At 33.4% G+C, this 20,844-nt stretch overlaps 1 protein-coding gene across 1 annotated transcript in view; it reads left to right on the plus strand.

The window, feature by feature from the left end:
• The first annotated feature begins 242 nt into the window (after positions 1-242).
• Positions 243-20,844, plus strand: part of LOC101964348 (glutamate carboxypeptidase 2) — a 47,378-nt gene continuing 26,776 nt past the window's right edge. The window contains exons 1-6 of the mRNA XM_078046852.1: positions 243-466; positions 2,782-2,890; positions 4,143-4,329; positions 10,536-10,637; positions 17,834-17,959; positions 18,724-18,910. Coding sequence (XP_077902978.1) covers positions 349-466; positions 2,782-2,890; positions 4,143-4,329; positions 10,536-10,637; positions 17,834-17,959; positions 18,724-18,910 — 829 coding nt within the window. The 5' untranslated portion in view covers positions 243-348. The remainder of the gene's footprint in view (positions 467-2,781; positions 2,891-4,142; positions 4,330-10,535; positions 10,638-17,833; positions 17,960-18,723; positions 18,911-20,844) is intronic.

The raw sequence follows: 20,844 nt of genomic DNA on the forward strand, positions 1-20,844 counted from the left end.
CTCTCGCAGATTCGTCCTTCTCAGCAAGAGCCGCAAATTTCCAGGAGCAACTTTCTTTCTTTCTTTCTTTCTTTTTTTTTTTTTTTTTTTAAGCGCCTCTCGAAAGAGGCCGGGTTTCCTTGCCTACCCCTCGCACGGATTGGTTCAGAGTAGACTAGCAATACTTTTAGGGAGGAACTGAACCCCAGCGCTGGGAGTGAATTCTCGCCGCGGGTGACTGATAGGCCAGGCACTAGGGGAGGAAGGCTGCCCCAGGGCGGGGCGGGGCGGGGCTGCTGGGCCAGGACCCGGCTCGTGCTGCCGCCGCAGAGGCTCAAGTCTCTGAAGGCCTAGCCCCACTCAGCGGAGATGTGGAATCCCCTGCGCGAGAACGACTCCGCTGCAGGCCCCGGACGCCGCCCGCGCTTGCTCTGCGCTGGGGCGCTGGTGCTGGCCTCTGGCCTCTTTATCCTCGGCTTCCTCTTCGGTAGGGGCGCTTTTGCTAAGAAAAACCCAGAGTCTCCCCGCGCAGTTCCGCGGTTTCCAGATTCGCGAGCCGGCAGCCCAGTGGGGTCCTGTCGCTCGTCTTCTCCAGGGGCGGGCTGTTTGGAAAAGGGCGATAGGCGGAAGGGTTCCTTCGAGATTGGCAGAGCATTGCTGCGGGCTGTATAGGGTTAATTTCTAAAGACGTTTGGGGGAAGGTATAGAACGGGGAGAAGGGTTGAACCTGAAATTGAACACCCTGCAAGATTCAATACTTTGGGGGACAAGCAGCATTATTTTTACGGTTGTGTAACGAGGTCATCCAAGCTCTGCCTGAAGCGGCTCCTACCTGTTTGGGGTTTTCGACTAGTTCGGTGCCTGGGAATGCTGCAGGTGCAAGGTAGAATTCGGGGTATTACTCCAAAGGAGTCTTCACAGTCCTAAGTCCTAGAGAGTAGCAGAGGCACATTTAAGAAATGGGTGAATTATTGCTAGCGCTTTGAACCAATCTTTGTATTGTTTCCTCAGTACTGACTTACAGACTTAATCCAACTCTACATGAAAATCATAGCAGTATGTGCAGACTCAGACTTTAAATTCTAATTTTGATTCTACCACTTCGTAGTGACCTTGAACAAATTACCAAGTCTCTCTCAACCTCAGTTTCTCACTTTATGGTGAGAATAATACCTGCAATTTATAGATTATAGTGAACGAAATAGCATGCAAAGTTCCTAGCACCATACTGCGACTATTTTTGCTCTTCATTTCTCCTCTATAAGGAGATGATCCTAACAGGACTACTCCAAGATATCAACAGATAGTCCGCCCTGATTCTGAATTCTGGATCCCCTAGCTGGGATTTAGAAGACCCTTAACTGGTCCACGTTAATAAACTTAACCAGTTAAGTTTATTCAAATTTGCTATCATCTGCTAGTTCGCTGTGTGACCCTGGAGTTTCAAAAGACTTTTGAGCCATATGCTCTGTTCATAAACTAACATGTGGGATTGGTAACCACCTAGGGTTGCTGTGGGGCTTAAATAGGATACATGTTCAATAATTATACATTTCAAATGAAGTTTTCATTTTCTCAACTAGAAAACTAGGAGTTAAGGTCAACATACTAGTCAAATATCCTATCTGTCTTAAAGGCGTCTCATTCTTTCTAGTTCTGCCCTTACCCCAATTCCTATATTCAATGTCAGTGGCTGGCACAGAATAGGTTTTTTATTGTGTTTGTTTTCCTTAATATTCTCTGCTGTCCTCTCCTGTCTGCAGACCTCTAAGCTTTTCATCATGTTCATTTTTCAGATCCCAACTCAAATATCAAATATCTCATCCTCAGTGTATCCTTCTCTGATCCCACATTCTAATCAAAGTCCTTTAATTTAATTAACAGGTAAAACCATATATCATTCATGTCCAATCATGTATTTTAATGTGTTGTTTACATGCATGTGTGTTTGTATACATATGATCAAAAATTGGAGAACATCATGAAAACTGAGTGGGTGTTGAGTTTGTAATAATTTTAATCACACATCAATATACTCTTTCCAAATAAATCCCATCATGATTCCATCTCTCCCTTAGATTAAAAGTCAACCACAGAGGCTAATGGGCTCTACACCATGTGGGTATGCATTGCTTCTGGTCTCCTTCGTACATTGCATGCCTTGCAGAAATGTTGGGTAAATTGGTGTTTCACTGTAGGTTTCTGACCTTCAACTTCTCAAGCCTATTTCAACTAGAAACAAAATCGCAGCACATTCTGTTTTCATTTCAGAACCAGAGCAAATTAAAAGTTTGAGTTCTTTTCAACATTTTTAAAATAATTTATGTACTTGAAATATGAATTATGTACTTGAAATATGAAATAGTTAATTCACTACACACATTATTAAATGTTTATTCTAGGTCAACAGGCAAGAAGTCACTAGAGAGAGAATCTTTACAGAGAAAGAAAGTGGATCCACATTTGGACTTTATTTTTAATATATACAGTTTATGTCCATTGGTTGAAACCCTAATGCCATATTTAAATCAAGTGCTGATTTTTCATCAAACATTTCTTAAAATAGCAACAATATATTATTATTGAAATTTGAAATAAAAACATGTTGCTTTGTAATTTTAAATATTTGCATGATGCTTTTTCAGTGGAAGTAGGCAAAGGAAATTAAACTTTAGAAAATATCAGCTAACATCTTGAAATATTGATATTTTGTGTTTTACACATGACAGATACAATCAAAAAGAAAAATAAGACTTGTCTATAAGCTTATATCTCATTCCTATATTTGTATGTATTTTACAGGATGGTATATAAAATCTTCCAACGAAGCTGCAAACATTGTTCCACAGAATGGTCTGAAGAAAGCATTTTTGGATGAATTGAAAGCTGAAAACATCAAAAAGTTCCTATAGTAAGCATATACTTAAAAATTGTATTAATAGATAATTGGGTATTATTCTGTTAAGAAGTTTTGATATTTCATACACAGGCTTTTTTTTTTTTTAAATCAATGTTTTCTGTTTGGTGCAGATCTTGCATCTCATTTCATGTGGGGAGGATTATACTCTTAGCTAAACTTTATTACAGAGGCTTCAGAGTAGGAGTCAGTGAACTTTTTCTGTAAAGTGATCAGCGTTTGTGGGCCAACACATCTTTGTCATAACTACTAAGCTTTGCTATTGCAGCAACAAAGAAGCCATAGAAAATATATTAAAAATAAGCATGTAAGTTATGATAAAATATTATTTATAGGCAGTGGTATTTGAACAAAATTATTCTGTTTTTTTCACCTATTGGTATTTAAAAACCATTCTTGGTCTGTGGACTATACAAAAAAACAGCAGTAGGCTAGATTTAGCCTGAGGAAATTAGTTTGCTGACTCATGCTTTAGAGAGAGAGTATTTTTTAGTAAAAAACAGACTTGGGAACTGAACAGAATTGAGTTTGAATTGCATCTTTGCTGGCTAATACTAAAATAGGTCTAAGTGAATACTTAATCTTCCCGAGCCTTCATTTCTACCCCTATAACATGGAGATAATAATATTGCTGTGATGAGAATGAAATTGGAGAGTATGTTTGGCATATTTTGAATATTAGTTCCATGCTTCCTGAGATAGCATAGAGCAAAAGAGAAAATGAGTAATTTTTAAAAGTATTTACAAAGCAACTAAAAATAAAACAAAGCAACTAAAATAAAACAATTAATATATAATTGATTAGAATAGCTAGTTTTTGTCAGAGCATAAATTCTCCTTGCATATTTATTTATTCATTTATTTTTTTAAATAGCTTAGTGCATATATCCAAAAAATATCTGAAATACCTCTAGTGATTGAAGTATTTTCTAGTGAATACAGGATGTAATTTTATATAAAAAGACCATAACTTTACATACATAGATAGATATGCATAGTCATAACAAACACATAAATGTCTATATTAATTGCAACAGAATCAAAACTGTGGATAAAAAAAATTGCTAAGGGGCTTGGAAGGTTTTTGGAAGAGTCTCTTTAAGTGAGAGAACTTGGAGTTCAAACTTCTTTACTGTGCAGAAAACTTTCCTAGGCCTCTTGCACTTTTTCAACTATAATCATGTTGATTTGGGATAAAGGCTCATTAAACATTAATTTCTAACCACTTTCAATTTTTGTTCACCAGTAATTTTACACGGATACCGCATTTAGCAGGAACAGAACAAAACTTTGTGCTTGCAAAGCAAATTCAATCCCAGTGGAAAGAATTTGGCCTGGATTCTGTTGAGTTAGCCCATTATGATGTCCTGTTGTCCTATCCAAATAAGACTCATCCAAACTACATCTCAATAATTGATGAAGATGGAAATGAGGTAAAAAAACAGAAAGGGAATAAAAGAAACATCCATCCCAGTCTATTCTTTTCAAATACCTTCTATGAAACAATATGCTCTCTCTTCTTCAAATTTTGATAGAAATCAATATTATTGAAGTTTGTGAATAATATCTTTGATAACTCATTATAGTGTCAACTACTCTGTTATGATGTTTGAGTTTAATGTGATGTTGGAAAGATTCTGATAAATTAGTGATTTATGATAGTTACTGTCTTTATTTTTTGTATTTTAGTATTGTATATCAATGTCAAATATTATATACTGATAAAATTCCAAGAAACTAAAATAGATACACTTTTGATAGGTTTAAATTATGAATGCACTGCATAGATGTGGAGTTGCTAAAATATCATTGATCAGTGTGCTGTTTTCACTAGCAGGTTTTATTGGTTTGTAATGATCATGTTTCCACTTGATCTTATTCAAAAGGCTAAGAGGCAATGAATTTTTATGTCTGAAAGGACCATGTGATCAAATCTCTGACAACTTGTATGGGGCATTTGGAGGGGGAAATGATGAGGCAAGTTCTACAGGTTGTTATCTACTCTACAGAATATGCAACATTGTTCGCAAATTCAGGCATATACAGGAGGAAGAGACGAAAACACACATAATCAACATAATTCCTATTGTAATTTGTTTCAATAAGAAAGCTCATAAAATTTAACTCAAATATCTACCCTTATTTACTACATCTTATCTACCATATCATAACTAAAAGAGACAATTTTAGATATGATAGGACTATTATATCTAAAATTGTCTCTTTCAGTCTGGAAAGCTTCCTTCAATCCTTTTGTTACTGGGTATTCTAAGTTACATATTGCTTCAAATATATCCAGCTTGATAAGTGCACTGAAAATGTCATGTAATTTTAATATTAATTTTTTTTCAAAATATGTCATTAAACTCCTCTCATTGAAAATGTTATCAATCTCTTCTTGATAAAGGATTAATATATTGTTTTTTTTCAGTCACTGATAGAATCCCATGCTAAATTTCCTAATATAATATCCTAATATTATTTTCCATATTAACTATTTTAAACTTTAGTAGTGAACAATTTAAATTCAGAGAAATGCTATTAAACTTTGCAAAATTTAAAAGTATTTTTAAAGTATGGGGAATGATAATATACATCATAGATTTTCATGATATCTACAGAATAAGTGCTGGCATATCTATATAATCAATTATGAACTTGATTTTCCTTTAAACTTGCTTTTAAAGGAAAATTATTTAATGACATAATAAAATATTGACAATGTTAAAAATGCACATATATATATAAGACTGTCTTAATATATCAAATTTGGGGATTGTTAGTATATAAAACAGAAAATAGCAGACTCTTAATGTTTTTCTTTTGTCTTTCCTTCACTTACCAATTTTGGGTGGTTCATTGTTTTTATTATTTCATTATTTATTTTTTTGTTATTACATACATTTATAAAGTTACTAAAGCCTATCACATGAAATAAAAATGAATCATGGGCTGAGGATATAGCTCAGTTGGTAGAGTGCTTGTCTCACCTGCACAAGGCCATGGGTTCAATGCACAGCAAAACACACACACACACACACACACACACACACACACACACACAAAGAATCATAAAAGTTTTATTTTGGAGACTTTACTGAATGATGCTAGCTACCTAAAGCATCTTATTTATTCCAAGTTATATCATTGATTCATTTTAATTTTTGTACAAGTTACACAAGCATTTCATAACATGGTCCTATGGGATACTGTACTTCCTCTGCATTTTACCATTTTCAGGGCAATCACTATTCGACTACCCACTGATTCTTTTGACATTCACCTCCATTTGTATAAATTTGTTTCAAATTTTGGCATTATCTATAGAAATTGTGTCAATTCAGCTATATGTCATCCCCCTACTCTGTTGCCAATGTTCTTTCTTATCTCCTAGTGTAGTTTGTTATATGTGGCAAACTATTCACAGCTGAGCTGTGTGGTAAGATATGATTTCTTCTATTCTTGTATAACACAGACAAGTTTTCTGCCCACAGGCAACAGATATAATTAGTAGTTTCTAGATCCTATTAGAAACCCAGTGTTCTTACTCTACATAAGTACTTTGTTTCACTTTGTTTATGCATAGATAATATACCACAGACATTGAACTGCACATTGCCTTTTTATGTCACAAAAAGTAAATAGAAATTTATAATCCAAAATTGTTTAAATTATACTCAGAACACATAATATGAAGCTACTAGTGAATTTCAGAAAGTAACTAATGTTCTAAGGCTGATATATATTCTACTTTTAATAAAGTCAATCAAGTAAGTAATTTCCTTGACCTTAAAATTATTTTCTTTATTGTTAGAATAACTCATGAGGTTGCTGTGAAATTTAGTGCTGCACACTGTGACATAATATTGAAGATTTCCAAAAATTAATTGAGGCAAGCTTGAATGCTCCCTTGCCAGGAAGACTCACTGATATGGCTTTGCTTCTATATGTATTTTTATTGCACCTTAGCAAGTTTCTTTTACAAACTTACAGTTTCTTTTACAGACTTACAGTGACACAGATAAGTTTGTACCCTATGCAAATCACAGAAAACAATATGGGAAATTTGAAAAGTGTAGGAATTTTAGCATAGTGGTTGGTTTGGTATCATTTGAGGTCCCATCAGTCTCAGTATTATCTGGACTCACTCCCAGCGCCTCTATCCTGGATATACTGCACTGGCAGTGATGTGAGTATGATATTGAAAGAAGTGATGATATCTGGTAACCTTGAATTTCTTCCAGTCTTGAAGGGAATGACTTTAAATTTCCACTATTAATTTTGATAGCTGCTATACTCTTATGAGGTTAACTTGCTTCCTGTACAGGTTGCTAAGACTTCTTGCTGTGAATGTGTTGAATTGTATCAACACATTTTTTTTTTTGAGATGAGCATGATATTTATCTTTCTTGAGCTAATGATAATATTAAGTGATACTCTAATGTTAATCTAACCTTACATTTCTGGAACTGGTACTAGGAGTTTAAATTCATATGTTCATATATTCAACTTATATTCCTAACATGTCTAGTCTTTTTTTTTTTTTTGCAAGTTACTTCTTAGGCTGTAATCTCTAGATCATACTTGTTTTATAACATGAGTTGTTTATAGTAGTCTCTGAGAAAGATTGTGTTTGTTATATTTAAATGATCTTTTTCTTTAACCTTTCATGGAGAACTAGTTGGCCTTGGCACTTTATTTTGAACTCAGGGGCAATTGACCACTAAGCCACATCCTCAGCTCTATTTTGTATTTTATTTAGGGACAGAGTCTCACTGAGTTGCTTAGCATTTTGATTTTGCTGAAACTGGCTTTGAATCTGTGATTCTCCTATTTCAGCCTCCAATACCTCTGGGATTAAAGGCTTGTGCCACCACACTCAGCTCATTTATTAAGTTTTTTAAAGCTGCATTTTCCATTTCATCTAAGTTTTCAAATTTATGGTCATCATTTTTCTTAATATTTTCTTACCTTTTAATAATTTGTGTAGTTGGGCTGGGGATAAAACTCAGTGGTAGAACACTTTCCTAGCATGCACAAGGCCTTGGGTTCAACCCCAAATGAGTAAACAAACAAACAAATAAATAAATCTGCCTAGCAGCTGTAGATAAGCTTTTTTCCATACCAAATATTATTTTTTATGTTTTTGCTATTTTTTCTTATTGATCTTGAGAGAGACATCTTTTGGCTTTGGGAAACTTTTCTTGTGTATCTTTGTTTTATGTTTTATTAGTTCCATTCTTACTTTATAATTGCCTCTTCTTTCTTTGTTTTGTTTACATGGCTAATCTTTGTAGCTTACCTTGTTGGCATTTGACCTTATTTTTAATATGAGTTTTAAGGCTACAAATTTCCCTGTAAGTGTCACTTCAACTGAGTCTCACAACTTTTCAAAAAGAATACTTTAGTTATCTTACCATCAAATAGTTTTCTTAATTTCTATAATTGTTCCACTCTGGAATTACTTAGAATTTTTAAAATTCTGAATTTTAAGATTGTTCTTACTGTCTAGTTTGATCTGATTCTTAGATTAAATATACTGTGATAAGATAAAGTGATTTGTAGGATGATAATCCTTTGACAGTGGTTGAAGTTTCCTTAGAGACTAATATATGGTAAACTTTTATAAATATTTCATTCTTTTTAAATGTGTGTGTGTGTGTGTGTGTGTGTGTGTTGGTTTTGGGATTTAATATTTTATATCTGCTTTTTGACTTGCATTTGTTCATTACCTGACTGAAATCCCCTTTTCCTTAAATGTATCCTTATTTTGTCTACTTTCTCTATCAATGAAAGAAGGAGAAATGTTAAATACTCAGTATTCTAGTATTGAGTTTTTTTTTAAAATTATTTTATTTATTATGTGGTACTGATGATCAAACCCAGTGCCTCACATGTGCTAGGCAAATGCTCTACCACTGAGACACAACCCTAGCCTCTAGTATTAAGGCTTTACCATGACAAGTTGAATGTAGATTATTTTCTTATTTATTTTGATCAGACTATTTTGAAACTCCTAAATCTGAGAGTTCATAATTTTTATTAGCTTTGTAATATTCTTAGTTATTAAATATTCAAATCTATTTCTTTCACATTCTTTCTGTTTTCTTCTTTTAGAACTGTGTGTGTCCCAATCATTCTCATTTTATTCTTTAGTTTTCTTAATATTTCTTCTATACTTTTCGTTTCTAAGATTCTGTGTTGTATGCTGGCCCATTCCTTCAGATCTGTCTCTTAAACTCATTAATTTTCTCCAGATTTGTATGTTTTTTAACCTACAAATCATTTTTAATTTTTTTTCATCTAACTTTTAACCAACATGTGTACGATAAAACAAGAAAAGTAGTCTTTGCAGATGTGATTTTACTTTGTTCTTTCTGTTGGCTCTTTTCTAACTATTTTTGTGTGTTTAGTGATTTGGGGGAACCCTGAGTTCTTTCTCACAAATTTGTGGAACTTTCTTAAATCTTAAATTTAAGGCTAAGTCTTCCTGATAGTTGCTGCCAAGTTCCAGGGGATGCCATAAATCTGGCACTACTTTAAAATATTATTTTTTTAGTTTAAGGTATTTTGTACCATATGGATTATGAATGGGAAATTGCACGGCTATGAATTCTCTGGTGCCTTTCTTTCCACTCTACACTAAGCCATCACTTTCTGTAGAACAGATATATTTCTAATTTATTGCTAACCCTAAATAACATTCTTCTTTGGAGACTACCCCATAACCCCTTCAAAGGCATATCTTCAATGACCTAAGATCAGCTCACCATCTCCTAAAGATTACTCCTCCCATAAGTGCCACTCTGGAGAACAAACTGTTAACAACACATCGGCCTTAAGGGAGCCTTCAGCCTTCACACTACAGCATGGATTCGAGCACTCATTCAAGATTACTGTTTTCATATCTTTTGTTGTTGTTGTTGTTGGGGGGTGACTTTTGAGTATTACTGCTTTTCTTTCTCAATTCAATAGTAACATGTAGAAAGACTTAGATGTTTTGTTTCACAGTTTTCATACTTTTTGGTGTGAATATTGTTCCTTGTATCCAGATACTACTGGGTATAATCCTCAATTATGTAAAAGCTCATTAAAGTAAATTAAAATTTAATACTTATTTTTTTTCTAATTATCTTAGCACTATTATTACAAGTGCCTACTATTACTATACATTACTATATTTGTATTTGGGTACTAAAATTTAACATTTTTATCTGTGGAAACTTTTTTTTTCCCCTAAATCAAAAGGTGGTTCTTATGACTTCTCTCAGGGATCACAAGAGGTTAATAGACTATTAGCCTTCTGTGAAGCAACTATATTTTTAGGCTTTTTATTTAAGTCAGACTGTGATGCAATGCCACTTAAAAAAAAAAAAAAACTATTGCTAATTTAGGGGGATAAAGCATTTTTTTAGATTTGTCCCCCTAAATGGATGTTGAGGACAAAGTCTGAATTGATTTATTTCATGTGTTCCTCACACCTTCTAACACATTTCTGAGCATCTGATATGTATTTTCACAATGCTGAAGGATTAGTTACCCCTCAACTGCCAGAGATAATTAAGATAGTAAGCAATTCCCCTTGCTAGAATGTAGGAATTAGACTTCAGCTGATTTGCTTTTGTGTTTGTGTCTCCAGATTTTCAATACATCCTTATTTGAACCACCTCCTCCTGGATATGAAAATATTTCAGATGTTGTGCCACCTTTCAGTGCCTTTTCTCCACAAGGAATGCCAGAGGTAAAATGTGATGGAATAAAATACAAATGACAAAAAGAAGCCTCCTGTCACCTCAGACATGCAGGCAATATTTAAAGGGTAATAAGAGGATTTTTGATATAATTCAAATTAACCTTTTTCCACATTTGAGAAACTAGAGCTCAGGAGAGAAAAAAAAGAGTGCTGATTTTTTTGTTCATGGTGCTTTTTTAAGATAAAATGTGTTACAATGAGATGCACAAAATACATTTATTGACTTTTGACAAATACATCCACCTGTGTAATCCAGACTTCTTCGGTGTATTACCATTACTTCAAAAAGTCCCTTTGTATTCCTTCTTAATCAACTCCACACAGCACTGAGTGAATCATTCTTCTGATTTTTTTCACTATTGTACATTAATTTTGCCTATTTTATTAATTCATATAAATGGAATTATATGACATGTAATTTTTGTGTCTGGATATTTTCACTAAAGATAGAACCTGTGAGATTCATGTTTTAATATTAGTTTGCTCATTTTATTGTTCCAAATTGTTGTTCCAGTAATTTCTGTTGTATGCCTATCATACATTACTAAAACTGTATAATATTGATTAATTTTCAAAAATTTTGAATAAGGATATTGTTATCATTTCCAAATTCAGAATATGAATCCCCATTCTTAAAAAATCATATGAAGTTTACTTAATAGACTGTGCATCAGTATCATTTGAATTTTTATAATTTAAGTCTCCAGATTCTTGCACAGATTTTGGTGAATGTCTTAGTTTGTACTTCTCTAACATAATACCACAAACTGGGTAATGTATAAAGAAGAAGAGTTTATTTTCTTATAGTTCTGTGGAGGCTGTAAAATCCCAGACCAAAGTGACAGGACATTTGGTTTTCTGGCGAAGGCTGCTCTCTGCTTCTGAGATGGCACCTGGTTGCTGTGTCCTCCAGAGTGAAGGAACAAGTGGCCTCATATGGCTGAAGACAGAAGGGCAAGCAAGACAAATGCTTCCTGGAGCCTCTTATACAAGGGCCTTAACCCCATTCATGAGGGAGAATCTCATGGACCAGTCACTTCTTAAAGGTTTCACCTTTGAATCCTTTTATCTTTGCTATTAAGTTTCAACACCTGAATTTGGGAGGAGACATTCAAACCATAGTAATGAGAAAGCTAAACTGGAAAAGATTCAAAATAATTTATTAGTAACTCAAAATGTTCTGTCTCCTAATATAATGTTTAACATTAAGTAAATTTAATTTTGGATGTTTCAAGTTTGTGGTACTTAGGACAAATTTTACAAGTTCCTCATTGGAAGTTAGGTATATTGTGTTATCACTCAATAGAAAGGTAAAGGTTTGACTGTCATTGGAAATGTCCTAAATAAAATGTTTGCACTTAGAATTGAACTGACATTGTAAAATCTTTACCAATCAGTTAGGATTTGCAACAAAAACATAAGGATATGTCAGGTACAGAAGCATATGCTTGTATTCCCAGCTACATGGAAGGTTGAGACAGGAGGGTCTTTTGGGCCCAGGGGTTCAAGACCAGTCTGGAAAACAACAAGACACTGTCAAAAAGATGTAAGGATGATTTAATGTCAGGCAATGTCATATTTTTATTATTTTAAAAATATTATTTATATGATTTTCAAATGAATTTGATTTGACAATTTATTTTCAATTTTAAAACTTCACGAAACAGAACATTTTCTATTAGATGAGATTTATTTCAAATGAACATTATGCTTAATGACATAATTAACATTATATTTAATGATAGATTATTAAAAAAAATTCTATGTAAAATTGAGCCATAATAAAGATGCTTTCAATCACTGAAATTACTTCATAATTGACAGGAGATAGAAATAGGGGATAAAACAGTTGGCAAAGAAAATACAGTATATTTTAGATCTTAGGTTTGTTGCAGTTGCTTAGATTTATTCTCCAGGTTAAACCACTCTATTATTGTGAATACATGTGCAGATCCTTTATTTATTTTAGTTTGTTTTCACTTCAAATCTTATTCTCAATCCCATTCTTCTTCTCCACTCTAATGTATTTGTGTCCTTAGTTATGTGTGTGTTCTTGGAACTATATGGCTTTGTATGTGTTGGAGGTATTTACAATTCACATAAATCATATTACACTTTAGGACTTATTTGATTTGTTTCTACTTTCAAAAGTTCTTTCAAAATTTGTTTTTGCCTTATGTCAGAGTAGTTAAAAGATTTTCACTGTTACATATTATCTTATGTGGGCACCAGAAGTGACACTCATTCTCTTATATATATAATTTGTCTCTAAACTCTCTTTATCCCAAACATTGTCACAGTGAATGGTCTCGGACATGTCTAGATTCAGGCCTATGAGAGTTTCTTTGTGCACAATAACAAGAAAACTGTGAAGCCAGGTGAGGTGGCACTGGCCTGTAATCCCAATGGCTCAGGAGGCTGAGGCAGGAAGATGGTGAGTTCAAAGCTAGCCTCAGCAAAATCCAGTTGCTATGCAACTCAATGAGACCCTGTCTCCAAATAAAATACTAAATAGGGCTGGGGATGTGGCTTAGTGGTTGAGTGACCCTGAGTTCAATCCCCTGCCCCCCCCTCAAAAAAAAAACCACTGTGAAATTTATTGAAAAATGAAACCGTTATGTAGAGAAAACAGATTGTGCTTCCAGATGAGAAGACAGAATATTATGAGGAGAATATTACACCCAGATTTCTGGGTTGTAGGAAATAATTAATTTCTCCAGGTCTATCCTAAGCACTTTATATCCTCACTCACAGTGTATGAATGTTTCTCTTTCCTAAAATGGATGTATAAACTTTAACATCTCAATTTTGCCCATATAACTGTTCAATTTTGTTAAAGTTTTAGTTAACATTTCTTTGATTACAAATGAGATTGCTCTTCTCTAAACATACATATTTATTAACTAATCTTTTTTCACTTTTGAAAGCATTGTTATATATTTTTATGTTGAATTTCTGAGCTTTTTATTTTTATGGGTTTCTTGAATATTTTAATTATTCATTCCATATTGATTTTAGATATTGCATATATCTTCTAATTTTTTGGCTCTTTGTTATTTTTATCTATGTTGTACCTGGTTGAAAAGAAACCCTCATTTTTGATACTGTCAAATTATTCTCCACATATTTTTGTGCTTCAGGCCTTTTTAAATTAATTACCTCCATTATTTATAATGATATATCTGCAAAACCAAAATATACAAAAATCTGAACTAACAAATCTTCATTTAAAAATAATTTTACCAGATGAGAGTTAAATATATAAGGAAAATTACATATGATAGCAGAATATATAATGAAGAAACTTAATTTGAAATAACTATGAAATAAGTATACTTCTAAAATCTTATCAGATAGATGAGTGTGAAGCAGTTAAAGAACGCTGTGAAATGTATTTAACAGTAAAAAGATTATGTAGAAGAAACAGATTATGATTTGTATGGGAAGGCAGGACACTGTAAGTAGGATATTATGCCAGATTAATTTATACCAGATAACTTAATTATTCACAGATTTATTCATAGATTTATCATATAAGCACTGAAAATCCACCAAACAATTTTTGAACTTTGACATGATTATTCTACTCATAAGAAATTGTCATAAAAATTATTATCACTTATTTCTTTCAGGCATGCTTAAATTCTTCTAGATTAACAGCAGGATAAATGGAGTCTGTCATTCTGTTTAGAGACATATTTTACAATTAAATTAAACTATCAGATGTGCTTGCTGGCTTTTGCACTTTGCTGGATCATATGTAACCAGTCAGAAGAGTCTTAATTCACTTTTAAATTGTGTCTATATGTATATGTGTATAAGATTTCACTGTTGTCATCTTTGAATGTATATTTTAATCATCTAGTTTCTGCTTTAGTCTATTTGAAATTTGACATGTCCATAAAGTATTGTAACCTAAAACATAATCCAGTGGCTCTCAAACTTCAGTGCGTGTCATAACAGTTTGTGACAAAGATTCTGTTCCCACCCTGGGTTTGAATAGATCTGGGTTGGAGCCCGATTTGTCTTGGTCCTAGGTGATGCTGTCACTGAACGCTCCAGAACCACACTTTGCCTCTCAATTCTGCTCCACAAACAAGGGTGGGGAGATGGATACTCAGAGGAAACAGGGAAAACCTGAAGCCAACAGTGCAAGATTGCATTTATTCACAGGCACAGAACAATGCTACAGTATAAATTATAAGAAGGTCATTGTTTGAAAACAAGGCTTTTTTCTAACCAACAGTGACAGCCCCCATTTGAGAAAGGCTGGGAGGGAATATCTATCAGACTTGTTTTCATTTTCAAAGTTTACTGTCACTTTCAAACTAATGTTTTCTCTAATATCTTCTTCATAATAATTTGTTATGGAAAGATCGGCAATTTATCAACAAATTTCCACCATTGAGTGATATTTAAAGGAACAGTCTCCCCAAAGTTGGTGGTGTTAAGGATAAATTTCAAGTAGAATAATTAACACTGGTTTTTCTTTTTCCTAAAATAAAATGGTTTAATGGCTTTTTAGCCACAGTTGAAATAGAATAAGAGCATACTCTAGAAAACTCTTTTTAACAATTATAAGCCAGACATATACTGCTGTCTTTAGAAATGCATACATATTTTATTGGTTTTAGGAAGAAATATAATAACTTAAAGAATTCCTCTTATAAAAGCAAAGATTTTCATGTCACCTTTTCAATTAGCTTTTTCCCATTTTGTTTAAAATTGCACCTATATGAGTACTAATTCACTGTTTGACTACTCTAACTTTTAAATTTTTCTATAGCATTTATCACCTTTTAATATGTCATATAATTTGTTTAGATATTAAATTTAATATTTATTGTCTTTTATCTTCTTCCATCCACACTTTTGTAAGTTGCTTCAAGGGCAGAGATTGCTGTACCGTGGCACATAATAATTTCTTCAATAAATCTGACAACTAATTCTTAACAATCAGCTGGGAAGCAACTATTTTAGTATTTGATATAAATTGATTATGTATATGCTATGATAAATGTAGTCAAAAAAGAAAATTAGAAACACCATAAAATTATAGGATGTAGGAAATCATTTGGGACAGTGTCTTTAAACTGGGGTGTGCGAAAGCTTTTCAGGTGTAGGTATGTGTTTGTTTTAAGGAAATATATTTTCAGATCAGCAGTTGCCCGGGGTACTTCTATGTGAAATTGAGTACTAGCCTATGTGTTGAGGTCCAGTTGCTACTCTGGCCCTACCTTCCTATTTATAATCATTTTTCTCTTGTATTACAAACGAAAGACATACTCTACCTATATCCTCAAAAAACATAAATGAAGTATTTCTCTGCATTGTAAGACTCGATGGGGCTACAAAGAAATTGACAATTAGAAGTGTTACTTTCTGTGTTGAGATAGCAAACAATTCTAACAATTAGGTAATAGATTATTTTGCAAATTAAATGGTTTGCAGATCTAACAAAATAAAGGTGAATCCAATTCAATTTCTAGCTGATATCATTAAAAGTAAATTGTATGATAAATCAGCATTTGGTTTTGGGATTGTAACATGGATGAAGTTTGAATTATGTAGTGACAGTTCTTAAAAAAATCTGTTTACTCTCTTATCCAAGGTTTCTCAGAACTTATATGTGGACATAGGAAATGTGAATAGAATGTTGTTGATCTCTGTCTCATTCTAGCAATAACTAATTCACCCATAGATTTTTAAGATAAAGCTTTGTCATACCATTATTTGCATTGTATTTAAATCTTGTGTACTTGTACTACTTAGAAATATTTATGATGATGTTGTTAGACTCACTTTGACATTAATAATGATTATAATAAAAATTATCCCTGAAGAATTTTCTTAACACAGTCTGTCCCAGGAAACATTTTTAAATTGATTTTATACACTATACATGTTCAAGGAAATTTGACAGTAATTAATAAGAGAATTTCAAGTATATTTAAGTTCAAGAGAATAGATTTTGAAACTAAATCTAATGTACTAGATGACAAGTAAAGAGTATTCTTGTGAAACCAAAGCCTATGGCAGGACAGAAGGAGAAGCTGGATTAGGCAGAGGGAGAATCACACTGCAGTGCTAGCTCAAGAGCAGTCTTGACTAACCCTATGCAGAGCTCCAGAAAACCCCTTTGGAATTATCTTTGATTAGACAGAGGTATTCAAGTATGTGCTTACACCAATAATCCACTGAATGTGTAACAACCCCAAAAGCAACATGACCTCACAATGTGGCCATCTGCAGCTGAGGCAGTCCCTGAAGGTTTGACAGCTGAAGGCTTTCCACAGGCAGGAAATCTTCCCTGCAGCTGAAACAAGATAGTCTTCATTGAAGGGGAATCACAGCAAATATAGTTTTCTTCAGAGTGAAATACTGAAAGGAAAGGGGCACAAAACACAAGATCAAGAAGAAAAAGGAATGATGGAGTCCTAACACTAGAGTATGTCTTTTTTTAAGTAGATGATGTTGAATAGTAAATAACTGCATATTTATTTAAATTCCATTGGGTACATAGAAAATTATGTAAGTTGCTTCTAAAATATTAATGTTTATATTATATTATAACATTCTCTGCAGATACTTGAAAAAATTTTAGATGTCCATGTTAAATATATGAATAGGTACATTGCTTTTCAAAGTCAATTTTATGACTAGAGTACCAAAATAAAACAAAAAAGGTTGGAAGATCACTGATTTAACCTAACAGTTTATTTTACAAATCAGAATGTTGAGACTCAGAGATGTCTTGCACATAATTATGCTAATAACTGAACCCAATGACACAAGCCATTTTCCTCCTGGTACTTGTGAAGACCCATTATGTTATTATTTGTGAACATAATTTTGAAGATAGTAAAGCTGTCATCAAGGGCTCCTTTAGCTAGGGTGCCTTATCCTTGGACTGCATACAGCAGTGTGTATATTTATATGTGTTTTTCCAGGGCAGTATTTTTATATGTTCTGAAAAAAAGACATAAAAACAAATATTATTTAATTTGTATGTCTCTAGCCCAAATTAGCTTCACCTGAAATTCACTTCTTGTGTGTCTTATTTAATGCTCATATTTTTCTGATCCTTTTGCATGTTCTTGATTCTTTCCTTTTTCAAAGATATTGAATATCCCTCATGCAGGAAACCTGTATATTTTATAATAAATTATTCTTGATCTTAACAGGGGGATTTAGTATATGTTAACTATGCACGAACGGAAGACTTCTTTAAACTGGAGAGGGACATGAAAATCAATTGCTCTGGAAAGATTGTGATTGCCAGATATGGGAAAGTTTTCAGAGGAAATAAGGTAATATCATCTCTTTCCTTTTCCTCCAATATGAAAAGGTATAATACAATATATCTAAAATCTCCTTGCAACCTTTTCACGACTATGATCCTCTTACATTCTATAAATGTCCACCTTACAAGGAGGACATCCTTACTAGCTTATGGGAAGTGGTTTTAAACTGGGCCACTGGAATTGGCCAGTGTTTGGCCAGGGTGAGCCGAATAGATTTTTCTGTACTTGCAAGTTACCCCTGTGACCTACCTAGAAATTCATGCTAGATTTGTTGTTTCAGTATTTTTGTTTTAAATATTACATCTAAAAATATTTACTGAAATAAATTTAATATACATTGTTGTTATAGATATTAAGAGAAAATAAAATTCACATAGTAGTTTTAAATTAATGTCACTTGACTTTTTAATTTTTAAAAATTTTTTTTGGAAAATAAATTTAAAAATATTCACTTTCAACTATAGAACTAGGAGGAATCTGCCTGAGGAGTCTAGTTGCTCTATATACTTCCAGAGCATCAAAAGGAAACACCAAGTACTCACTACTAGTATCTGGGTATTTTCCAAATCTGTTCTGAGAACTAATACATTTTTAGAACCTGAAGTAGAAAAAAGAAAAAACTACTTCTCTGAATAAGTTCTTTGTTGTAAGCCTAATGAGAAAGGCTTGAACATAAAGCTCAGTTACTCATTTATGTATAGTTTTGAAAATTGTTACTACCAAATCTGGGGCAACCAATTAACATAAGAGAAGTACACTCTATTTCCTAGGTTAAAAACGCCCAGCTGGCAGGGGCCAAAGCTGTCATTCTTTACTCAGACCCCGCAGACTATTTTGCTCCTGGTGTACAGTCCTATCCAGATGGTTGGAATCTTCCTGGAGGTGGTGTCCAGCGCGGAAATATCTTAAATCTTAATGGTGCAGGGGACCCTCTCACCCCTGGATACCCAGCAAATGGTGAGTGATAAGGCCTCAGTCATTACAGGACACTTAGCCACATTTTAAAGTGATTTTATTTAAGGATTTTCTTTGATACAAAGGACTGAGAATATATATATATATATATATATATTTAAATTTTATCTAGGAATGATAGTTTCTGAAAATTATTGGTTCAGCTTCCTTATTTATTGTTTGAAATCCTTGTGACTAATAAATAGGTTTTGGAATTCAGACTTCCAATTGTTTAAAAAGTAACATGGTACATATACCATATAATTCATAACACTTACTTGGGAGGCTGGAACAGAACACCAGAAACCAGTATATAAACATTATTTTCATCAAACTGTATGAATGCTGATACTAAGTGGGGTAAATATGGAATATAAATAGACTCATCTGCTCAAGTGAGTTTTGCTATCAAATAACTTCAGGCTATATTGGTTTTATTGTCAAGTACATTTACCCTAAATTCATAGTTCCCACAGATTTTTTTTTTGCTTTTACCATTGACCAGAGAAGGAGAAGAGAAAATTTTATAACATCTTTAAATGACAAGATAGAATCTAGAACCCCTGAAAGACACCTATCTTTTTTAAAAATATATTTTTGTTAGTTGTAGGTGGACACAATACCTTTTATTTTATTTATTTTTATGGGGTGCTGAGGACCAAACCCAGGGTCTCACATATGCTAGGCGAGCACACTACCACTGAGCTATGACCCCAGCCCAAGACACTTGTCTCTGTTATTGCATGATGATAGCAGTGATGGATGTGAAGGAGTATCTCCTACATGCCAGCACTGTACATGCCTCAACAACCCTGAAAGCCAGGAGGCATTATCTCTGTTGGCAGGAGAGGAAACTGTGACTAGAAGAGGTAAGCCATCTGCAAGAGATAAACAACTACTTAGCAGGGAGTGGGATTCTAATTCAGGTACTCTGGCTGCAGAGTCTGTGTACTTGTGTTGAAATGCCACCTTGTAAAACATTAATAAAAGGAGCTCAATTATTTTAGGTGTACTCAACTATCTGAACATGTTTACAAAAATATGTAATCATTTAGTTCAGGTAGTTTCGAATTAACTAAATTTGTGTAATTTGCATAAATTAGTTGGCCAAAGCATCTTTATCACTTACATATTTACTCTTCATCTGGGTTTTCCATCAAATCGTGGATTCCATTGAAGCTTATGTACTGTTTTGCTTTGTAAGTCTTCTGAGAATATGGTACATTGTCATAGATTCTTTGCTTTTTTTTTTTTTAAACAATACACCTTACCATATAGTAAAACTACATGAATCTGCCTAAGGTTTTTCCACCTTTTTATTCTCAAGTTTAAAAAAATGCAACTTCTTCCAAATAAAATGAGATTAACTGGAATGTTTCTGTTGATTATCTTCACATTTAAATGATGGGATTTTGGGGGAACCCATGTTATCTTTTGGAAGCTAGCATTTATTCAACCCCTTGGGTGCCTGTAAGTTTACCACTTCCTTTTAATTTTAGTTTCTACTATGGAATAGTTCTAACATATCCAAAGCAAAGATAGTCAACAACATATTGTCAACTTTGTTTCATCTACCTATCATCCCCCTTTTGTTGAAAACATTGCCCCCTACACAGCATGTCATTATGTCATTCTGCCCAAGAGAATAATAAGTTTTTGAGATTAAGTTTCTTATTAGATAATTTCAAAACCTGGTGTGTGTTGGGGGGAAGGAAAACACAGATGTAATTTGTCTTAAGTCTGAATAAATGTCAGGATATTATTTTGCAGTAAAATTTGTATGCAATAAAATGCATAGATCTTAAATTCAGTTCAATGTATTTTTCTATTTTAAATTTTGTTTTTGCATCACCGGGAATTGAATGCAGGGTCTTATGGTCTGGTTCATGTGCTAGGCAAGCACCCTATACTGAACCATGTCTCCAACTCCAGTTCAA

This window comes from Ictidomys tridecemlineatus, chromosome 4 (genome assembly GCF_052094955.1).
Source record: "Ictidomys tridecemlineatus isolate mIctTri1 chromosome 4, mIctTri1.hap1, whole genome shotgun sequence".
NCBI lineage: Eukaryota > Metazoa > Chordata > Mammalia > Rodentia > Sciuridae > Ictidomys > Ictidomys tridecemlineatus.